Genomic DNA, 18,491 nt, shown 5'->3' with positions numbered 1-18,491 from the left:
TTGCTGATGATGGCCCCCAGCTATATGACGTTGTGACTGGACGGGACACAATGTGCGTCGAGCTTGAGGTGACTGAGGACCAGTTACATCGACATGCTACATGGCACTGAAATGACTTCTAAACAATAGGTGCCATGCAAACTGTATCCGAGCTGTTCCCGGTAGAGAGCTAAGGTTAGGGTTAGCGGAAAATGTTCAACAAAAAATAGCAGGACGCGCAGCCCTTGTTCCTCGAGGAGAACAAGAGTTGCGAGCCTGAGCGGCTCTGACGCATGGCAGAGCCAGGTGCCGTACGAGAGGACCGCGACCGCAAAGAGGAACAAGTCCTCGAGACCCGTCTCTTCGCCAACAAAGAGCTATCCACGGGGCTCACGGCAGTAAAATGCAATCGCTGTTCATCATCTCCCAGACGTGCTGGAAATCACGAGATCGCTACCGATGCAGAGCTCGACCGGCCCGCCGAAGCTGCGAATTCCTTGCCCCAGTGCATATCAAGGGGCGCAAGGAACCGACTAGACCGTTACTGCCGAGTTACAGCTTGCTCGCATCGTGTCCAAGAGCTCACCCCCGCCTCAACATGTGAGCCTCGCGATGACCAATTATAAGGAGGTTATACCGCACAAGGCGATCATGGTGTGTGATGCGCGACACGAAGACCCCGACCGGAAGTCCGAAGACGACCGTACAAAATCGCAGATCAACGCCAAAACGCACCACAGCCCTCCAAGCCCTCGTGGGAATGACCTCGCACGAGGAGCTTGTAGCGACCAGAGAGCGGGGTACGCGTCCTCGCCTAGACGAGTCTACGCTTCCCCCATTAGCGATTTGCGCGACAGTGAGCCCAAACCAACCCGCTCGAGGCTGCAGCCCTACCCGGTCACTGGTCCCGTGTAGAAGGCCGACTAGGTCGTGAAATCCAGGCCACAGTGTCGCACGCACCACACTCTCAAGAGCCCACGACTCGAGCAGTAGCAAGAGTCTACCACGCGGGCCCCGCGAACGGACAGCCCAACTGGCGACATCGAAAGACGCAGTGGACGCCGAACAGCCCGTAAACCGCCCATAGGATGGAACAGAAGACGAGAGACAACCCCGACCTGTAAGGCCTGCCCGTGATAGATGGGCGAGACGCCGTGAAAACGTCAGGGAAGAGGGAAGTGGGGGGTTTGGAGAGTCGCTGTCCGCTTTTTATAGATTATGAAGGGCAATGCACACCTGGTGTAGAGCGAGTCTTCCCCGTGTTTCTGATGTCGTTATTTCTTGCGAAAGTCTTGGATGTTGGAGGCGGAAGTAAAGCGCTGGAGGAGAGCATTGTAAACGAGTCTGTGAGCAGTGTATTGGCAGATACGATAGCAAGTTACAAGATTGCGATGGCGGTTGGCCTTTCCCAGGAGTTTAGAGTCAGTTCGCGCGTCGGAGGTGAGGGTAAGACGACAGCCAATGTATGGTCTTGTTGATACCCGACTTGAAGTGTCACGTCCCTGCCGTCACATCCTTTGCGCCCACTGACACCCACAATCCTTTTCAATGACTCGCCTCCTGTCTATGCAATTGCTCAGTAGCAGCAAGAATCATGTTCTATGTTATGATTCATTGAGAGCTCGGTCACGAACAGTAAACTATCCACGCTGCGCCATAAATCGCGACACCCTTCGCGGTGCCGGCGCTTCCTCCTGCCTATCCTCCCTTCGCCCCGCAGACTCCTTGACTGCCGCCGACAGGATCTCTGGCGGCCTCTGCGGTCGTCCTTGCTGTCGCGAAGACGGCGATGGGAACGAAGGCGAGCCAACGACCGATGAAGATCCCGCCCCACCACCGGGTCTTGGGAAAGAGGGCGAGTCCACCACCATAGAGGGGAAAGACGGGGAGTCGATGATCATGGATGGGAAGGAAGGCGATTCGACAACAGTTGCTGATGACGCTGTCGACGAAGACCGAGAATTCAGAGGTACAGCAGCAAGTCGCGAGGGCCCAGCAGCGGCAGATTTTCGTTCGACGACTGCAGGTGGCTTCCGTTCCGTCACGCCAGGTAGTGCTCTCTCTACCACATCTGACGACCTGCGCTCCATGACTGCTGGAGACACCGGCATCTTGGGCGACGAGCGGCCCGTGGTATTGACTGGAGTAGCCGCCTCGGACAGCGGTGAAGACGGATTCGGTCTCCCGGCCTGCGACATCGCAACTTTGAACCGCGAAGTGGGCGTCGGTCGGTCCAGAGGTGTTAGCTTTTCCGGGCTGACAGGGATTGTGCCCGTAGGCTGAGAGGGTGTCGACCACTTGGGTCGTGTTGTCGACTTCGGCGTATTCGGTATCGGCGCGTCCGCGGGCGGCGGCACTAAATGAACCTGCCCCGGTCCCAGGTTGTATAGCTCGCCTCGTCGGAGGGCTTCGTACATCTCGCGCGCGAGCTCGTTTTCGTCTTCGCTGTCGCTTTCCGCACCGCCGACCAGCTTCTTGTCGTCGTCGAGCTTGCCTGTCTTGATTGCGCTCTGGATCGTGCGCGTCGTCCCTTCTGGTACGACTGCAGCACCGAGTGAGTGTGATTGCCGAGCTTGTGAGGGTCCGGCTTCAACATTGAAGGCGGAAGCCATTTTGGATGCCTTGAAGCGTGAGACGGCTGGCTTCGGAGCAGGGGGATTGACGACTGGGTCGACCTCCGTCTGTAGATCGTGAGCAAAAGCACGCGGGGACAAGGTGCAGGGCGCCTTACATGTTCATGTTCGTCGGGGGTATGCGAGCGCATTGCATCCAACGCAGCTTGACCAATGGTCGCCCGCTTGCGGTGGTATTCGAGGGCGATCTCCCTCTGTTGTGCCGCAAAGTCTAGATCGTACTCTTCAGGCTCCAGTACTGCCTCTCCATCTTCCTCCTCGTCATCCTCGTGATCCGCGATATCTTCATCTGAGTCCCCTGGAACAGGGGAGCTGGGAACCTCGGGAACGGACTCGTCATCCGAGTCGCGCTCGGGCTGGGATAGAGTAGGTGGCGGAGGCGCTCCCTGCGGTGTCCGTTCGACAACCGTGGCCTTCATGGTGGGCTGATCCGCCGGAGACATGGAATGCAGAAGGCTGTTGTGTTTCATGCGTATACGACCCGCCTTCACGTCGCCCCAGTCCTTGCCTTCCTCGACAGGCTTCTCCACTTCAGACGCCGACTCCGCAAACGCGACGGTCTTCTTCGCCTTCGCCGGCTCCGTCGGCGCTGAGGTCGTCGCTGGTGTGCTTGGTACGGCTGCCGGCCGATCACCGGCCAAACCCTTCAGCAGCGCCTTGCCCATCTTCTTGTGCATATCCCTCTGCGCCTTGATCCTGTTCAACTCCTCCTTGTGCTTCTCCCTCAGCCTCTCCCTCTCCGCCACGCGCTCCGCTTCCTCCTTCGCCTCGCGCGCGGCCTCTTCCTCTGCCTCCTCTGCCTCCAACAGGTCGAGGATGCGATCGCGCTCCTTCGCGCGGCGCTCGCGCTCGAAGGAGGACAGCAGGTTCCACCGCACGAGGGGATCTTCATCGGAGATGAGGGAGTCGCCCGTCGCGCTGACGATCGGCGCGCCCTCGGTCTCGGTCACATCGACGATCGGGAGGCCCTCTTCGTTAACGAGCTGCGCCGATCGATATTGTCAGGTCAATAATGCGATGAGAAGGCGTAGAGCGCACCTCACCTCCGACCTGGTTGTTTCCTGCTGCCTGAGCCTCCCTAGCCTGCGCGAGCTCCTCCATCTTCTGTGAAAGGCGCTCAAGCGCTTGCGGTGTCAGCCGTGGCGCATCGGCGGAGCCCTGGGGCGCCAGAGTATTGAGGAGCGCCTGGATGGCTGGAAATACTGAGAATCAGAGGCGACGCGTGGTCGTGAAAAATATGTACCTTCCGCGCCGCCTCGATCGAGGTTTTGGGCCATGATGATGGACTAGAACAAAGAACAATGGCCTTGATGTTGACCTTTGTTTGTCCCGTACGTTTATCAGAACTCACTCAACATATGAATTTGATGTACCAAAGCTCGTCCGAGTCGAGGATACGACGCAGAGGTTAGTCTTACAATGATTGACAGCAAAGGCGACAGCATTTGCTGTGCACAGTCAAGATGCAGCTATATTATTTGAACGTATATCGTTTGCTCCTCCTGCACCCTCCACTAGTGCCTTCACCTTCCTCCACTTCACCGAAGTCTCGTCCTCCCCGTACATAGCTGAATTGATCCGCAGTGTGCACTCCTTGCCTTTGAAGACCGTGTAGATGTAGCTCGCCACCGCCTCCGGAGCCTCGATGGGTAATCCACGTACCCCATCGAATACTAAATCGATCCAAGGCGAAGCATTGCCCCTTTCCTTCAGAGACAGCGCTCCGACATCCGGCAGTGGTGGAACTTTGGAGCTGGTCAGAGTGCACCTGAATGTGTCGAGCGCAGGACAGTACTGCGTCAGCGTCGCCAGTGATGCAAGTGAGATCCTGGGATCGGAGGATGATGGCACGCCCAAGGACCCGCGGACCGCGAGGTGTTCCAGTCGAGGCCATGCGGACACCATCGCAGCCAGGGAGTCGTCGTCGAATGAGGGAAGGCCGCTGGCCAAGACGTCGAACACGACCATATAGGGGAACCGTCTATACTGCCGCAAAGTATGTGCGGGTATATCCCACGTTTCCTGTCTGTAAAATCTGTGGTCGTAGAAAAATTGCTGAAGGGACATCGGGTCCAAGGCCTGCGCTAGAACGCTGAAACTGTCTTGCTTCCAGCTGTTGTTGTCCGTCTCGCAGTATATGTTCACGACCCTCGCCGAGATGGGCGCGCTCGACATGCACCTGATTATCGGAACGATGAAGCTACCCTCCTCGGCCAAGATGGCAAGGCTCGACAGCCCATGCTCGAAGCCCGGTGCCTCCGCCGGGGGCCACTGCAGGGCGTTGGAGGCGTGCATCGTCAGGCTTCGCAGAGTTCGGCATCTCCCAAGGTGCCAGATCGCCTCGGGGTGGGCTTCCGCGATGTTCACCTTCGTCAGGCAGGTCCAACCCAGGATCATCTCCTTCAAGGGCAGGCTCACCCGCTCGTCAAGTTCGGGATCATATGGGCTGTCGTCGTCGTGCACTTTGAGGTATGTGAGCTCGGGGCAGAGCGCGGGGATGGAGGGCAGGATGTGCTCGATGTTGGAACCTCCCATGAAGCCGGATCGGTAGCGCATGAACAACGACCGCAGCGAAGGAGTGACCAGGAATCGAAGGAACAGGAAGTCGTCTTCTCTAGCGAGCCCCATGTCCACTTTACGGAGGCCGGGGAATATGGGCGCACGACCGAGGCGGAAGGTATACGCCTGCATCGTATCGAGGGGAACTTCGATTTCTTCGGTTCCATAGCCCGTCCTGAATCCACCGCCTTCGAGAGATAGTACCTTCACCCTCCGCGCGTAAGTCTGTGTGTTCTCCCAGTCGGCCTGTGGTATGCTGCCCTCTATGGTCTGAGACGACGCATAAGCTGAGGCATACGCGTAGAAGCACCTGGAGCACGCACTAGACCGTCCTCTGCGTCGTACTCACACTGAGGGAGAGTCCGCAGCAGAGGAATGAGACTGGTTTGCTTCCTCCATAGGGCATCCAGCGCAACCCCGCAAATTCTTGAGTTGGTCCGTGCAAAGGAGGCTAGAGATGCTCGAGAAAGCTGAGCACATATCAAGATGAGAATTTCGGGTATGTTCAGACATTGCGCGGAGGGCATGATGGCAAGAGGGAAACCGCGATCGGACACGACCAGCGCAGTGCGGACCGGGTGCGCGCGCGAAAGACGCGGTTATCTGACCAGGTGAGATTCCGGGTCGCAGTGTGCTCATCGTCGTTCGCTTTGAATTGGGACGCATTCGCGTAGGGCTCATGGTCATGGAAAGTCAACTACTTGGTGGAAGGAACACTAAGCTAGAGATGCCTTTTACGCAGTCAAGACGGGTCTAGTAACCTCGCCTCACCCACTCCTCATTCCGACCCTCGACCAAGGCCCGCACCTTCCTCCATTTCGAGCCTCGCTCGTCGCCTTAGCCGAGCGGTCTCAAGCAAGCCAGTTCGAAAGCTGCACAATTTCAAGTATGCCCATGCAGTGAGACGACGGTAAGAGCGAAGCAATCACGGGCCAGCCGGCCCGGACTCGACAAATCCTTCCCCTGTCAAGAATCCGATCCCTCCAACATCTTCTACTGAGTCTGAAGGGCGGTCGCCTCCTTCACATCTTCATACCGATACGCTCTCCCAGAGGTCCCCCACAGTGTACGGGGCGGCTTTCGCATGACGGACCGTTTCCGGCCAACATCGCGCGCGTTACGATCGGCAGCCGTGCTTACGCGCCCCCAAGTTGACCTCTGCCGAAATACCCGGGAAGAATGTCAGACAGACGGCGCGCCCGCTCTTCGTCCACCCCGCCACCATGGCCGCGTCCCCCCACGACCTGGACGCCGCGTACTTCGACCGCGTCCTCGCCACCCTCAACGCGTACCTCGGCCCGAACGGCGCGCTCGCGCGTTCCCTCGCCTCGAAGGGCTCCCTCCGCCTCACGCGCCTCCCTCGCTTCCTTCCCCTCATTATAGCGAGTCTCCTGTTCTTCACGTCCATACATGTCTTAGTGTCCCCCATCTGCACTAAAATTCTCGCTCCGCGGACCTATCGCAGCTTGCGAGGTCGCCGCGGGCGGAACGCATGGTATGTACCCCAATACGGTGCCCATTCGTTTGCTGACGCGCGTGTGCAGGAATATACATGTTGTATCAATGGTGCACGCACTGATCGTCGTCCCACTCGCCTCGCGGTGTCTGCACTCGCCCTCGCTGGCGGCCAACAGGATACACGGCTGGGACTATGATGCAGCCATCGCCCATTCCGTAGCAGTAGGGTACATCGTCCCCCACCGCCTGTCACACGCACCCTAACATTCAACCAGGTACTTCCTCTGGGACACCGCTGACGCGATCGTCAACTTTGTGGATCTTGGCTTCGTCGCGCACGGTTCGCTCGGTTCACTTCAGGGAGCCCCCTACCTAATCCTGACGCGCTCCCTCCATTTCAGGCATGGCCTGCCTCCTGGTCTACGGCCTCTCGTACGTACGTACAATCCCATACCCTCAGCAGCCAACATTCATCTGACTTTCCCCTGAAGCGGCCCTTCGTACTCTATTATGGCGTCCGCTGCCTGCTGTGGGAGATGTGCGTTCATGTGCCTTTCATCTCGCTAGATGCTTATTTCCAACACCTTAAACAGAAGCACGATATTCCTGAATATCCACTGGTGGGTAGGCTGGCGCAAAGTCCTCCGTACTGCGTCTTACCGAGCGATATAGGTTCCTAGACAAACTGGGGAAGACCGGGTCGACAGCCCAGAAGATCAACGGGGCCCTCCTTTTGGCCTCCTTCTTCGGCGTGCGCATACTGTACGGTGGCATGATGGTGCGTACCGGTCCATCCTCTTCGTCACCTGCCTACTTAACACAAGCACCCGGCAGTCCGCGCAATTCCTGACCGAGCTATACACGATCCGCCGCGACCTGTCGACCACCGTCTGGGTCGTCTATGGTGGGGGGAACATCCTTCTTCAGGGGCTTAACTGGTTTTGGTAGGCCTCGCTGGCTGGACACCGCGCTACTGCCTCCTTACGCTTCCCCTCAGGTTCTTCAAGATGATCCAAGCGCTCCAGAAGCGCTTCAGCGCGGGGGACAGGCTCATCACTGCAGCTGACGCGCCAGCGATGGTGATCCTCCCTGACGGCACGAGCGCGAAGCGGAAGCGTGTCTAGCCGGCGTGGTGGGATCATCAGGAGGGTGGTGACCCTCGCGGTAAATATTAAACTTGTGGCCTGCATAGATCTTGTACCAGATGTTTGTTGTTATTATTTGCTGACCCGTAATTAGTAGCAGGTAGTGTACTGTTTGTGTGTAATTCGATCCGAGTAGGTACGCGCAGAATCCTAGCCTAAATCCCTCGATAAGAAAACAGCCTTCCCCATTCCAAAGTCGGTCAATCAGCCAATCTGAAGAACTACCATGAGCACGCCCCGCTCAAAGCACCGTCACATCGTATCGTCGCGGGTCGCGCGTCACATCAAGCACGACCTCGAGCCCCATCTCGCGGAACTGCGCCATCTTCGCCGCGAACGCGTCGTCGAACGTCAAACTCCGCGCCGACGTCGCGAGGGTGAGGCCCTTTAGCTGCGCGGGCAGCGGGGGCGCTTCCTGCAACGCGACCGGCGCCTCCGCGAACGCCTGCTCGAGCAGCTCCGGCGAGCTCGCTTGAACGAGGTCGGCGAACATCAGCGCAAGGGCCTGCCGCTGCTCCGCCGTCGCATTTCCCCTTCGCACGGACTCGAGCAGCGCGCCTAGTTCGGGGTTCCCCGCTTCGGCCTCGTGCATCTGCTGCACGACGGTCGGGGTGAGCAGCCGAAGGGCGAGGAGCGTGGTCGAGGGCGCAAACCACCGCCGCTGGAAGCGCGACTCCACAACGTCGACGATCTGCTGCCCGAACACGTGCGCGGTCTGCTGGTCGAGCTCGTAGAGGTGCAGGCGCTGCAGGCGTGGGAGGAGCTGCCGCTGGCTCTCCGCGTGGTCCCAGATGAAGGCGCCGACGAGGAAGCCGTCGAGGTGCAGGCCCGTACGCAGCTCGAGCGTCTCGAGGGAGGGCTGCGCGCGCAATACGGCCAGCAAGTCATCTCCGCGCAATGGGAAACCAATTGCCAGGCTCGTTAGCGCGAGCTCGGACCGTGCGCAGAACTCCTCGAACTCCCGCTGCTCCCAGATAAACTCGATATCGCCTGGGTCGTACGTCGGCCAGGAGCGCAAGTCGAGCTCTCGCAGGGCAGGCGTCGTGATGAACTGGAACAGAGCCGAGAAGTCATCATCGTCATTGACTATCTTCAGCGTGTGTAGCTTTGAGAGCACAGTCGGTCCGCCCTCGGGTGTGGTGTCCTGAAAAAATAGGCATGTGCCGAGTTCACAGTATTCCAGTTGAGGACATGCACGAAGCAGGCCAACGCATGCGGCGCGAGGCATGTAGGTGTTGTTCAACCGCACATCGGTCAACTCTGTCCAGTCAAGGACAAGCTGACTTTGCGTGAAGCGCCCCATACTGCGAAGTTCAAGGCGGCGGAGCTGCGGCGTCTCCGAGAACACGACGATGCGCTCGGACTCGTCTGTGCCGGCCGAGACGAGGGAGTGCTTGGATATAACCAAACTCTCAAGTGAGGGCATCGGTATCGGCGCGATCGCACATAAGCTGGAGTACTGCGATTTGGGTAGTTCCATGGTGAGTGATCGCAGCGTGCGTGCATGAGGGCGGAAGAAAGCGGCAACGGGGAATGGGGGGAAGTCGCGATAGCGCGGGCGGGTGAAGAATCGGCGCTCCTTGATTGTGACAGCCATCGTGAGATTCAGAGGCATGGTACGCGCCCGCCCTAGCCACGTCTCCGCAATCTTGACGCGCGAGGAGTAGAAGCGGTCCGCGTCCTCGGGCGTATCGCGGAGGAGGGCCGCAACGGATATGTGAAGGTTGTGCCAAAGTGTCGGTGTCCCGAGAGCGACCTCGCGCCACCGGCTGCAGATGCCACAGAGAAGGAGGGGGGCTTTGCTGGCATCCGGCTTTACGGGTGGTTCCTCCATGCAGAGCTCGAAGATGTAGGATAGTACCTCGGTGGGAAGTATGCGGACGGGGGCGACCACGGCGCGGTGCAGGTCGACTTCCGCCTGGCGTTTATCACGCCGGCGGATGAGATCGTTCACGGCCGCTTGCGCCTGCTCGATCTGAGCGGTGAGCTCGTTGATATCTGCCGAGCCGGCATCAATCCTCTTGGAGAACTGCATCGTCTGCAGTTTGGTGGGGAGCGTGTTCGTGCGGAGGAGCCCGTACTCTTGATCAAGGGCGTCAATCTATTCATTTGGTGTCTCGAATTCAATGTTCAATTGCCGTGATCAAGATCACACACCTCGTGAGCCTCCAGCGCTTCCTGCATCGTCGTTTGGTACGCCTCTACGCTGCGCCTGAAGCCAACGAGCTGCGGTCGACGTTGAGAGTGAGAATGGCCAATTTATTATTTGCGCCTGCCTGATGGCAGTTCGCATCACGTTGCATCACGGGCTCCACGCGGGGCTCACAATGCCTTCCATTTTGGGTAAGTTCCATGTTCAACTTCCGTCTTCTGTTTCTTTCATTACATTGCTGATGGCAAGCTTACACCGATATTCCGACTGCGTTCTGCTCACGTCCCGCGAAATTGTATACATACTCTGGCAAAAGCCCCTCGATGTAAATGGCCCCTATGCCGAGATTGCAAGCAGTGACTCTCGTAAGATTCTTCAAGCAGCAGAAATGGCTTGTGCGACTCCGAAGACCGCGGGGCAGTACTTACCGTCAGGACCGTAGTGCTATTCACGCGCACCATGCAGTAAGCAGCAATTGGGCCGCTCGTTATGATGGAACAGCTCTGGCTATGAATCCTGTTCCTGGTGGTCATTCGCATGATACCAGGTTCAGCCAGACTCCGAACGGACCACACTCGAGTGAATCAAGTAAGGTAAGTTGTATACAGCGCTCGCCGCCGCCACTCTGTAGCCAAGCACACTCAAATATATTCGGACCATACAGTACTCGTCGGAGGACCGCCACTTGCCCGCATTTCGGCTGAAACCCTCCGAGCGCGCGTCTCCCGACGTTATCCTTGTCTGCCCGCCGCGAAGGCGGAATCGCACAATCAAAGCCCCGCCCCGACGCGCACAAGCCAGAGATAACGCATAATCGTGCTTGCACGCGGAAAGGCAGATAGTGACCCCCGACGCCCGTATCTCGCGCCGCCGACGCAGGCAGAGCATAGCGCCATCGTCCTAGTCATGTCCGGCAGCACGCCATCTGCGCCATCCTCGTCCCCGACTGACGCGGCCCGCCTTCCATGCGACAGTCTTCCGCCCGCCGGAACAGTCAAGCAATTATCGGCGCATCATAGCACGCGAGAATGACTCCTTTTGGGCACCACACCGGTGGGTCGAAAGGGGGCCCTGCCCTCGAGAACGGCATCGGCGACCATTCTGAGGCAGTCGCCGGCCTGGGGACGGGGCGGCGGCGGGGGCGAACTACCGGGCGCGCCGGGCGAACCAGAGAATTACTGGGCCACCGCATCGGTGAGCCGGTGGGCGCTCAAAACAGGTCCGCATGGCGCGTCGCCCGAGTCAGTGCGCTGGTCAACAAGGCTGCGAGACCGTTTTCGAGCGAACAAAGGGATGCACGATCGCGGGCCAGACTTCGGGTCCAGGGCTGTGCAGACCGCATGGGACGGCGGGAGAACAAGGGCGAAAATTGCGCGCGCACCGCCAGGGCAAATGATAATGGATAAGGAGGCCATTGTCCTCGCACGGGGCACGTTGGTTGGAAAAAACAATACGGCCTCGACGAGCTCGAAACTTGGCGTGGATGGAAGCCGCACCGAGGATGACAAGCGTGGGGAGGACAAGAAGGCCGGGGGCAACGTCCGTGGTAATAATCAGACCCCGCGCATGCAGCAACAAGCGCGCGTCGGCGTCCGTGTGCGGGGTAGACGACCTTGGGGGAGCGCCGTCATAGCGCGCCGTGGCCGGTGGGGCAGGAAGCGAGGAAACGAAGTCCTATCTGCTCGTAAGCGAGACGGCCACAAAGAAGACGTTTTAGCGTCAAGCCTGTGAGCAAGAGGACACGCTGCAGCCTACACGGCGTGCTAAGAGTGCGTAGAAAGACAAGAACGTACGACGACGAACGATTTCCGGAACGAGCGCGAAAACGAGGACATGTGGAATATTCAGTAAAGACCTCGGGGACGGATCGCCACCACAAAGAAATATGCAAGTTGCGCTCGAGGACACTAGACATGGCGTGCTTGTCGCTAGACTCTTCGAAAGTCCCGAATGTCGGGCTTACGTTGATGAATCTCGACAAGTATATGTGGAAGATGCCCTTGTACAGGGGCTTCCGGCCGATGGAAGGAACTGAAGAAGGAGGGTAAATATCGCCAATCAGGAGAACGTCACGCCCGTGCAACGAGCCAAGTATCAAGTACTTTCGTCGAAGCCTGGAATGCAGAATGATAGCGACATCTTGCGCGAGGCGAGCCTGACGTACTTCCTGCATAGTATCGCGGAGTTCAATTCGCAGCACAGTAGGAGTTCGGGTGAGCCACTCGAGTTTGCCTAGGCGTAGATGAACACGGAAGGAGCAGAAAACAGGGTAGACGGCAGGCATACACGTGCACAAGTTCCAGTACGTCCCCTCACGTGCGTTGGCGGACCTGCGCAAACGTGCGGGAAGTTTTCCCTTTGTCCGACGCAATGGGGTTCAAAACCGAAGTCGAACCATGCACGTGCTCCTCGAAGGTTCACGTTCACAAACCGTATTCGCAGTTGTGCCCCAAGGCCCACAGCGCACCGGAAATGAGAAGGAGGCGATGAGTAAAGGAGTGCGCAGCTGGATGACGAACGAGGGCAGGTGGGTGTGGCGGAGAGCCGTGGGGGAATGCAGAGTTACCCATATGCGCGTGACGTAAAGGGCGAAAGAGTCGAGGGCAACGCGCGCCGACGCGGCGGCAAGCAGCGAAAGGAGGCGCGTGCGGGAGGCGACGCAAGGCTTGGCCGCGTGTTCTTTGTGCGCCGGGAGGCCTGCAGGTGAGGCGACGGGGTCGTGCTGCCCAAGTCGAGAGAGGTCCCGTTTGAATTACACGGGGACGTGTGCCCCCCGAGACCGTATCCACGCACGGAAAGTCGAAAGCGGCGCAAGGGAAGGAGTGTATTTCGATAGCCCGCCCGTTACCAGCGGCATCAGAGGACAATAGGCGCGCGTATATGACCGTCGCGCCTACACACGTACACAGACGTACACCACCCGGCTGCGTGTTTGTTGACGCCGTCGCGCCGTGGGACTGCGCACCCATGCTGCGCGCGCAGATCCCGAGGGTAGGTGACGACGTCGAACGTGGTCCAGGCCCGCGAGTGATGGGGTGACGGGGTGAAGAGCGGAGGTGACGAGGGTGTGGAGGGAGAGGCACTGGATCCTCGAGGGTGGCGCCTGGAACTGAGGGGAAGGGGGGCGCTTACCGGAGTAGTGACAACAGCGACTGCAGGCCCAGTTGCCGGCGACGGGTAGGTACTGCGCCACGCACGCGCGTTGCCGGGAGAAGGGGTCTCGAGCGCGGGACGGAGATCCCGTGTATGCAGATAGGTGCGGACCGTGTGAAGTGCCTTTGTCCGGAGGGGGTGTCCTGAGGGCGGCGTTTAAGCTTTGGAAGGTTGGCGGCCGCGGCGGGCTCGGTTGGCGCGCCCCGCTGTTCTTGGGGCACAAGCTGGGCACAAGACGCACCCAGGCGCGCGTCGCGCTCCTCTCTTAGTCAAGGACTTCGGGATCGCTCGGGTGGGCTCGGACTGCATGTCCCAAATAGGGCCACAAGGCCAGATGAGAGTCAATGGAATTCCACGTCAATCAGAGCGGTAGGAGCACGGTGTTATACCACACGAGCAGGACAAGCCGAATACGAGAATCAGAACGTGCGTGGGGGAGTAGGTCGGGCAGACAGCCGAGAGAACGGACCGGGGCATCCTCGAGAGGTGGTTTAGCAGCGCACGAGCAACGAGGATGGTGTGAGAACTGTTGTACTAGAGCGTGATCTGGATAAGCATAGATGCCTTCGAAGAAGCTTGTACGAGCCAAACTTGTGAGCCAAGTCACTGAGGATTTCTGGTGCGAAATCTGGTCATGATTCTTCGTTCGCCATCGAAGCTTGAAGTCAGCGATTCAGCGCAGTAGGGTCTTCGCCAGCGGGTACGGACGTGGCCGAACTATCGCAGGTGTCGTGACGTGTGCATTCCTGCAGTAGTCTTCTCCTTCCGCTAGGCTATGTCTTCCATACAAACACAGCAGCTCAGGTGACTAGCCAGGTTCTGGAGGGGCGTAAAAGGTACGCAATTATGTCGGCGAGCCGAGAGAAGAGGTCAAGTGAGCTGAAGTCCGTGTTGACATCCCGTGGTGAGACCCAGTCAGAGGCCGCGGCCTGGGGCAAGAACGAGGAGAAGACTCAGAAACGCTGGGGTCGAGTAAATTCGAACGAGGGCGACATCGGACGACGGAGTTGAACAAGAGGGCTCGTGCGCGTGCGTGACCCGTCGCGAGGTGGGGTGGTTGCAGTGACACGGACACGGCGGTTGCGAACGAGCCTTGTTCCTGCCTCGTCCCGCGCCGTTCCCACGAGAACGGAAACAGAAAATCAACCCCGTGACATCACCAGTGACGCGAATTTTCTTGTCTCTTCGCTTTCAGTCTGACTCGCGCGATTGCGAGCTTGGGCAGGATGCGCATGGTGGATGACGAGCGCGACGGCCAAAATTTGTCTGAGTGGGCTCCGAAGAAAAAATATCAAGCCGTCTGCACGGTAACCGTGCTTTAGGTCCAGGCCAGTGTCGAGAGCACCCGCCCGTCCACCGCACCAGCGACTGGCGGGGTCCAGGTAGACATCCCCAGTCCCCACCGGCCCACGTTCATACACAAGGCCGCGGCGGTAACTAGTCATGGGAAAGGAGCCTTGTTCAGTGCAAACTCTTGCATATTTTTCGGCCGTGCTTGCGCCAGTCGGACCTCCTTCGCCAGGCTCCTGAGCCAGGGCTGGTGACCGGCTCAGTTCAAGACAGGCTCGGATTCCTGTTTTGGACCGATCCGCACGGCCTGTGCGCTCACGTGGTCGGACCCCCTTGCCCTTATTAGACCCAAATTTTCCAATTGTGCGCGTTAATTGACTCGATGAATCGAGTATAAAGCGGGCCAGGCGATCACACGTCTTTCTCCCGACTGCCATCCCAACCAGTGCCCGCCGCCGTCGCATACAGCGCCGGCCAGCAACGCCATGTTCGCTTTTGAAGATCTCGATAGCTGCCTCGTCTGCGGCAAGCTGCTCAAGGTCGACGGGTGCGCGCGTCGGCTTCCTCCTTTCATCCCGCCTACTCACACAGATAGCAGTACTGCCTACTGCAGTGACGAGTGCCAAAGCCTCGACACCGCCTCGCCCTGCCTCTCTTCGGAGAGCAGCGCGTTATCCTCCCCACATATAGGCTGCGAGACTACTGCTGGCGACGTACCGCCCCTCGTCCCATCCGCCTTGGGCTCCGCGCTATCGACCTACCGCTCCAGGAATCGCTACTCGGTCTCCTCATCCTCCGCCTCATCTACCGCTTGGTCGGCGGGGGAGGACGATGACGAGGACGACGACACGGGCGCCAGCGAGTACAGCTCTCAGGACGGCGACGACGTCGAGCCCAAGACTAGCACGCCCGCTACCACCATGCACACCGTCCATCACCCTCCCATCTCGTACGCTCGCCGACCTTCGGGTACCAACACCCGCTCGGTTGTGCCCCACCTGCACCGGCGTACGTCCTCGCAGTCGTCGTCTGGGCACGTGCGCGGCACTCCGCAGAGCGTCCCCGTCCACTCGCGCATGCGCGGCGGCATGGACGACGACGACATGTACTCGGACTGCATGTCCTCACGCGACGAGTCCGACTACGCTGAGGACGAGCAGGACGAGGGCGCCAAGCTTCGAAAGCAATCGACGATAACAAAAGCGAAGCGTTCCCGCAATCGCGCCAGCCTCCCCGCGTACTTCTCTCTCCTTCAAATGGATACGTCTATGCCTCTAGGCTCGCCGAAGAAGACCACTCAGCGGCAATCACCGACCACACCGAGGTTGAGCCTTGTGGAACCACCACCAGGTCTCATGTCCGCCCCGCCGACTACCCTTACCCATTGCACGCCCCGGGGCCGTCGGAGAGACCTGGCGCAGTCGCGAAGCACCGACCGCGACCGGTCGACACGGTCTACTTCCCGCTCGCGTCACGAGACAATAGTCGGGCGCTCTCCACCCTTCCGCTCTCGCACCGGCGTGCAGGGCAGCGTGGAGAAGGTGTTCGACTGGGCGAATGTCGGCCTTCTGCGAGGTCGGACGTCGGTCCGCAGGAACAGCTCGCCGCCACCGAAGATGCAGATTCGTCCAGAGGAGCGCGTACGTGGTCCGTCTGCCGACGACGGCCGTCGCGGCCGCGCACGCGTGCAGGAGTTGGATGGGATTGGGACGAGCGCCGCGCACCCGGGGTTCGGTTGGGCACCGCGGTTTGGACCGAAATCATGGCGGCTTGAATTGAGCTTTTACGGGATGTAAACTCCGAATGTTGTCCAGCTTCTCCAAATCGTGCTGGATTCGTACAAGGCCCGCGTGTTATGTGAGTTTAGGCAGGCAACGCCGAATCATGCCTCGTCAAAGCTCTCGGGCACGTCGGCTGTTGGACTTAGAAAGTTTGCAGTCTCGATGATGACGTCCATGACGTCGATGGACGCGCGTCGACGTTGTCGGACGTCGAAGTTGAAAAGTGGGCGCCTTCGCAAAAGCGTCCCTTGTCTCTTTCCTTCACTAAGCCGGGGCCGGCGCTCACTTTTGCCTGGCCTGCCCACTTTGCACCTGCCCATACTGACCTGTGCTGCTGCGCGGCAGCGTTGCGTCGCTCGCTGCAGTGCAGCTTGGCGACTCAGAGCAGCAGCACATGTAGTGGAACGTTGTTGGTGCGTTGTCGGGGCCTCGATCTCGAGCCGGCACATACTAACCTATGGTTTGAGCAGGTTGATGGACAGCAAGCCACGGTCCACAAGAAGGCAAACAGAAGGGTGCTTGTGCGTGTACTGGTAAGTAGCTTGCTTGGGTGTAATGTCGACACGTCTGACCACCTTCAACCTTCAGGCCGACAATCTACGCACGCGTGCCCAACTTCATCGCCTCTGTGGTGCTCAGGACAGTCGGTGCTGTTGGTAGACGATGTCATCCACTGCGACACGGGCTCGCTGGTGCCCCGTCCGCCCTATAGCGCGCGGACGGCATCGCTCATTCGTTCTTACCATGTACAGCTTGTATACTGTAGTTAGATGTGATACAATATGAATATGTGACCTCCTTCGATGTATACAACGCGCGAGCCCCCATTGCGCGTCCCTGCGCATGCAGCTGGAAAACCCGGCCGGTGCCAGTGCAGCCACGCGAGATCGAGGATATCCCGCCACGACGTGGCTCAGATGTGGCATAAATTCCGCTAAGACACAGCTTAAACGGACAAAGTGTTCACAATCGGAGCTGACATCGACACGGCGGATATATGGCATAGATTCTGATTATACTAGGTGTTTTCTCCGAATCATGGCGGTTTTGATTTCAGCCCAAACCGCGGTGGGGGCAGATCGGGGCTTATGCACCGCGAACGGTCTCACCACCGGTTCGCTGCATAGACGTGCGGTGATATCGCCACCGCCCGATCCGAGGTGTCCGAGCGTAACGCCAGATACGACAAAAGCCACACGACCCACGCGACGATAACGCGCTTCAACGCCCGCGCATGCATTCCTCCTCTCCCCATCGCATACTCTAGACGGAACATACTCGCTGCATCACGCATCCCATCATACACTATCCTATCGCCACTCGCAATTCAATCATCATGTTCTCCTGCCCGCATACGGCGCTCCGCTGCTCAACCACTGCTTTCTTATCCGCCACAAAACCGTCGTATATATACACACCGGCAAACCATGGACCGCGCGCACAGCTGAGCGTGTGGCGTGGTCCGCCCCTTTTCTACATACTTATTGCTGTCGTTCTTCGCGCCCAGTGCTGGGGCGCCCTTTGTCCTCCAATGCCCCAATAACTACTAGTCCTACAGCTACAATAAATCCTGATGCGCCTTGCCATGTTTTTCAGCCGCTCTATTCAGCACGACATACCCTATCTCCAAACGCAGTCTTTTCCACTTCGTTGTATACCTGGATCTTTCATGGGACACATACCTTACCGTACTACGAGAAGGTGGGCGAAAAAGCCGGACAGACAAAGAATTAGTCAATTGTACATCATACGGATGGCAGTGTGTACGCGTAAGCCGCAGTCGGGAGGACAAGCACCCTTGATCAGCAAGGCAAGGCCGATTCAGAGAAAGATTCGAAAATCGAACCGGCGTTCGGCGCACGTGATGTCCCGGCAAACTCCCCGGCGTGTCGCGTGCAGTTGAAATTCCTCCGCTAGCCTTTCCATCAGCCTTGTCCATAAACTCGAGCTTCACGCGATCACAGCAGGCCGCATGTTCAGCCCCACTCTTCTTGGGGACGGCGAACAAAGGGACTTCTGCGCGTCATTCGCGGCGTGCGATGGGGTGCGGCCGTCTGCTCGAGAGGTCGGGGAAGGACAGTGGGATGTCGTCACCGTTTGTCGAGGCAGCTACTCTTGGCCGAGCGGGTCAGGCCGCTCCTCTGATCCTGGTTAACCCTCGTTAGCGCTGGATCCGGCGAACATCCGGGGTTTTGTGACTGGGTAGTGGCCGTGTGGTCGTTCACTCGGCCTGGGGAAACGGTCCTCACTGCTCAGTATTCTATCGATCTTCGCGCGGTGACCTCATTCACGGATGTCCCGATGCGCGTCTCAGTGCGCGAAGCGGGTCGGGGCGCGGTTA

General features: G+C 58.9%; 7 protein-coding genes across 7 annotated transcripts; 3 read left to right on the top strand and 4 right to left on the bottom strand.

Moving 5' to 3' along the window:
- Positions 1 to 1,508: 1,508 nt before the first annotated feature.
- SCHCODRAFT_02560806 (uncharacterized protein) lies at positions 1,509 to 5,698 on the bottom strand (the record flags this gene model as incomplete). Its single annotated transcript, XM_050343762.1, has 6 exons — positions 1,509 to 2,660; positions 2,711 to 3,595; positions 3,651 to 3,805; positions 4,031 to 4,060; positions 4,121 to 5,458; positions 5,521 to 5,698. The coding sequence occupies 6 exons, from the start codon at positions 5,696 to 5,698 to the stop codon at positions 1,620 to 1,622; spliced, it is 3,627 nt and encodes a 1,208-aa protein (XP_050202764.1). The 3' UTR covers positions 1,509 to 1,619.
- A 696-nt stretch (positions 5,699 to 6,394) lies between these two features.
- Positions 6,395 to 7,753, top strand: SCHCODRAFT_02485777 (uncharacterized protein; the record flags this gene model as incomplete). The annotated part of the gene is made up of 9 exons (XM_050342846.1): positions 6,395 to 6,666; positions 6,716 to 6,856; positions 6,905 to 6,969; positions 7,031 to 7,065; positions 7,121 to 7,167; positions 7,223 to 7,249; positions 7,302 to 7,407; positions 7,464 to 7,573; positions 7,627 to 7,753. 9 exons carry the CDS (start codon positions 6,395 to 6,397, stop codon positions 7,751 to 7,753), a joined length of 930 nt encoding a protein of 309 aa, XP_050202763.1.
- A 262-nt stretch (positions 7,754 to 8,015) lies between these two features.
- SCHCODRAFT_02560803 (uncharacterized protein) lies at positions 8,016 to 10,023 on the bottom strand (the record flags this gene model as incomplete). The annotated part of the gene is made up of 2 exons (XM_003036071.2): positions 9,932 to 10,023; positions 8,016 to 9,875 (listed from the first exon to the last, which is right to left on the bottom strand). The coding sequence occupies exons 1-2, from the start codon at positions 9,956 to 9,958 to the stop codon at positions 8,016 to 8,018; spliced, it is 1,887 nt and encodes a 628-aa protein (XP_003036117.2). The 5' UTR covers positions 9,959 to 10,023.
- Positions 10,024 to 10,380: 357 nt separating this feature from the next.
- SCHCODRAFT_02708762 (uncharacterized protein) lies at positions 10,381 to 11,118 on the bottom strand. Its single transcript, XM_050347028.1, has one exon. It carries the CDS (start codon positions 10,812 to 10,814, stop codon positions 10,476 to 10,478), a length of 339 nt encoding a protein of 112 aa, XP_050202762.1. The 5' UTR covers positions 10,815 to 11,118; the 3' UTR covers positions 10,381 to 10,475.
- Positions 11,017 to 11,976, top strand: SCHCODRAFT_02013507 (uncharacterized protein). The gene has a single exon (XM_050341530.1). It carries the CDS (start codon positions 11,220 to 11,222, stop codon positions 11,655 to 11,657), a length of 438 nt encoding a protein of 145 aa, XP_050202761.1. The 5' UTR covers positions 11,017 to 11,219; the 3' UTR covers positions 11,658 to 11,976.
- Positions 11,977 to 12,162: 186 nt separating this feature from the next.
- SCHCODRAFT_02013517 (uncharacterized protein) lies at positions 12,163 to 13,168 on the bottom strand. The gene has a single exon (XM_050341531.1). The coding sequence runs from the start codon at positions 12,893 to 12,895 to the stop codon at positions 12,350 to 12,352; it is 546 nt and encodes a 181-aa protein (XP_050202760.1). The 5' UTR covers positions 12,896 to 13,168; the 3' UTR covers positions 12,163 to 12,349.
- A 1,607-nt stretch (positions 13,169 to 14,775) lies between these two features.
- Positions 14,776 to 16,266, top strand: SCHCODRAFT_02605353 (uncharacterized protein). Its single transcript, XM_050344159.1, has 2 exons — positions 14,776 to 14,916; positions 14,968 to 16,266. The coding sequence occupies exons 1-2, from the start codon at positions 14,855 to 14,857 to the stop codon at positions 16,163 to 16,165; spliced, it is 1,260 nt and encodes a 419-aa protein (XP_050202759.1). The 5' UTR covers positions 14,776 to 14,854; the 3' UTR covers positions 16,166 to 16,266.
- Positions 16,267 to 18,491: the final 2,225 nt, after the last annotated feature.

The sequence above is a fragment of the Schizophyllum commune genome, assembly GCF_000143185.2.
Source record: "Schizophyllum commune H4-8 unplaced genomic scaffold SCHCOscaffold_1, whole genome shotgun sequence".
In the NCBI taxonomy this organism is placed as follows: Eukaryota; Fungi; Basidiomycota; class Agaricomycetes; order Agaricales; family Schizophyllaceae; genus Schizophyllum; species Schizophyllum commune.
This window is presented reverse-complemented; position numbering and strand designations above follow the sequence as displayed.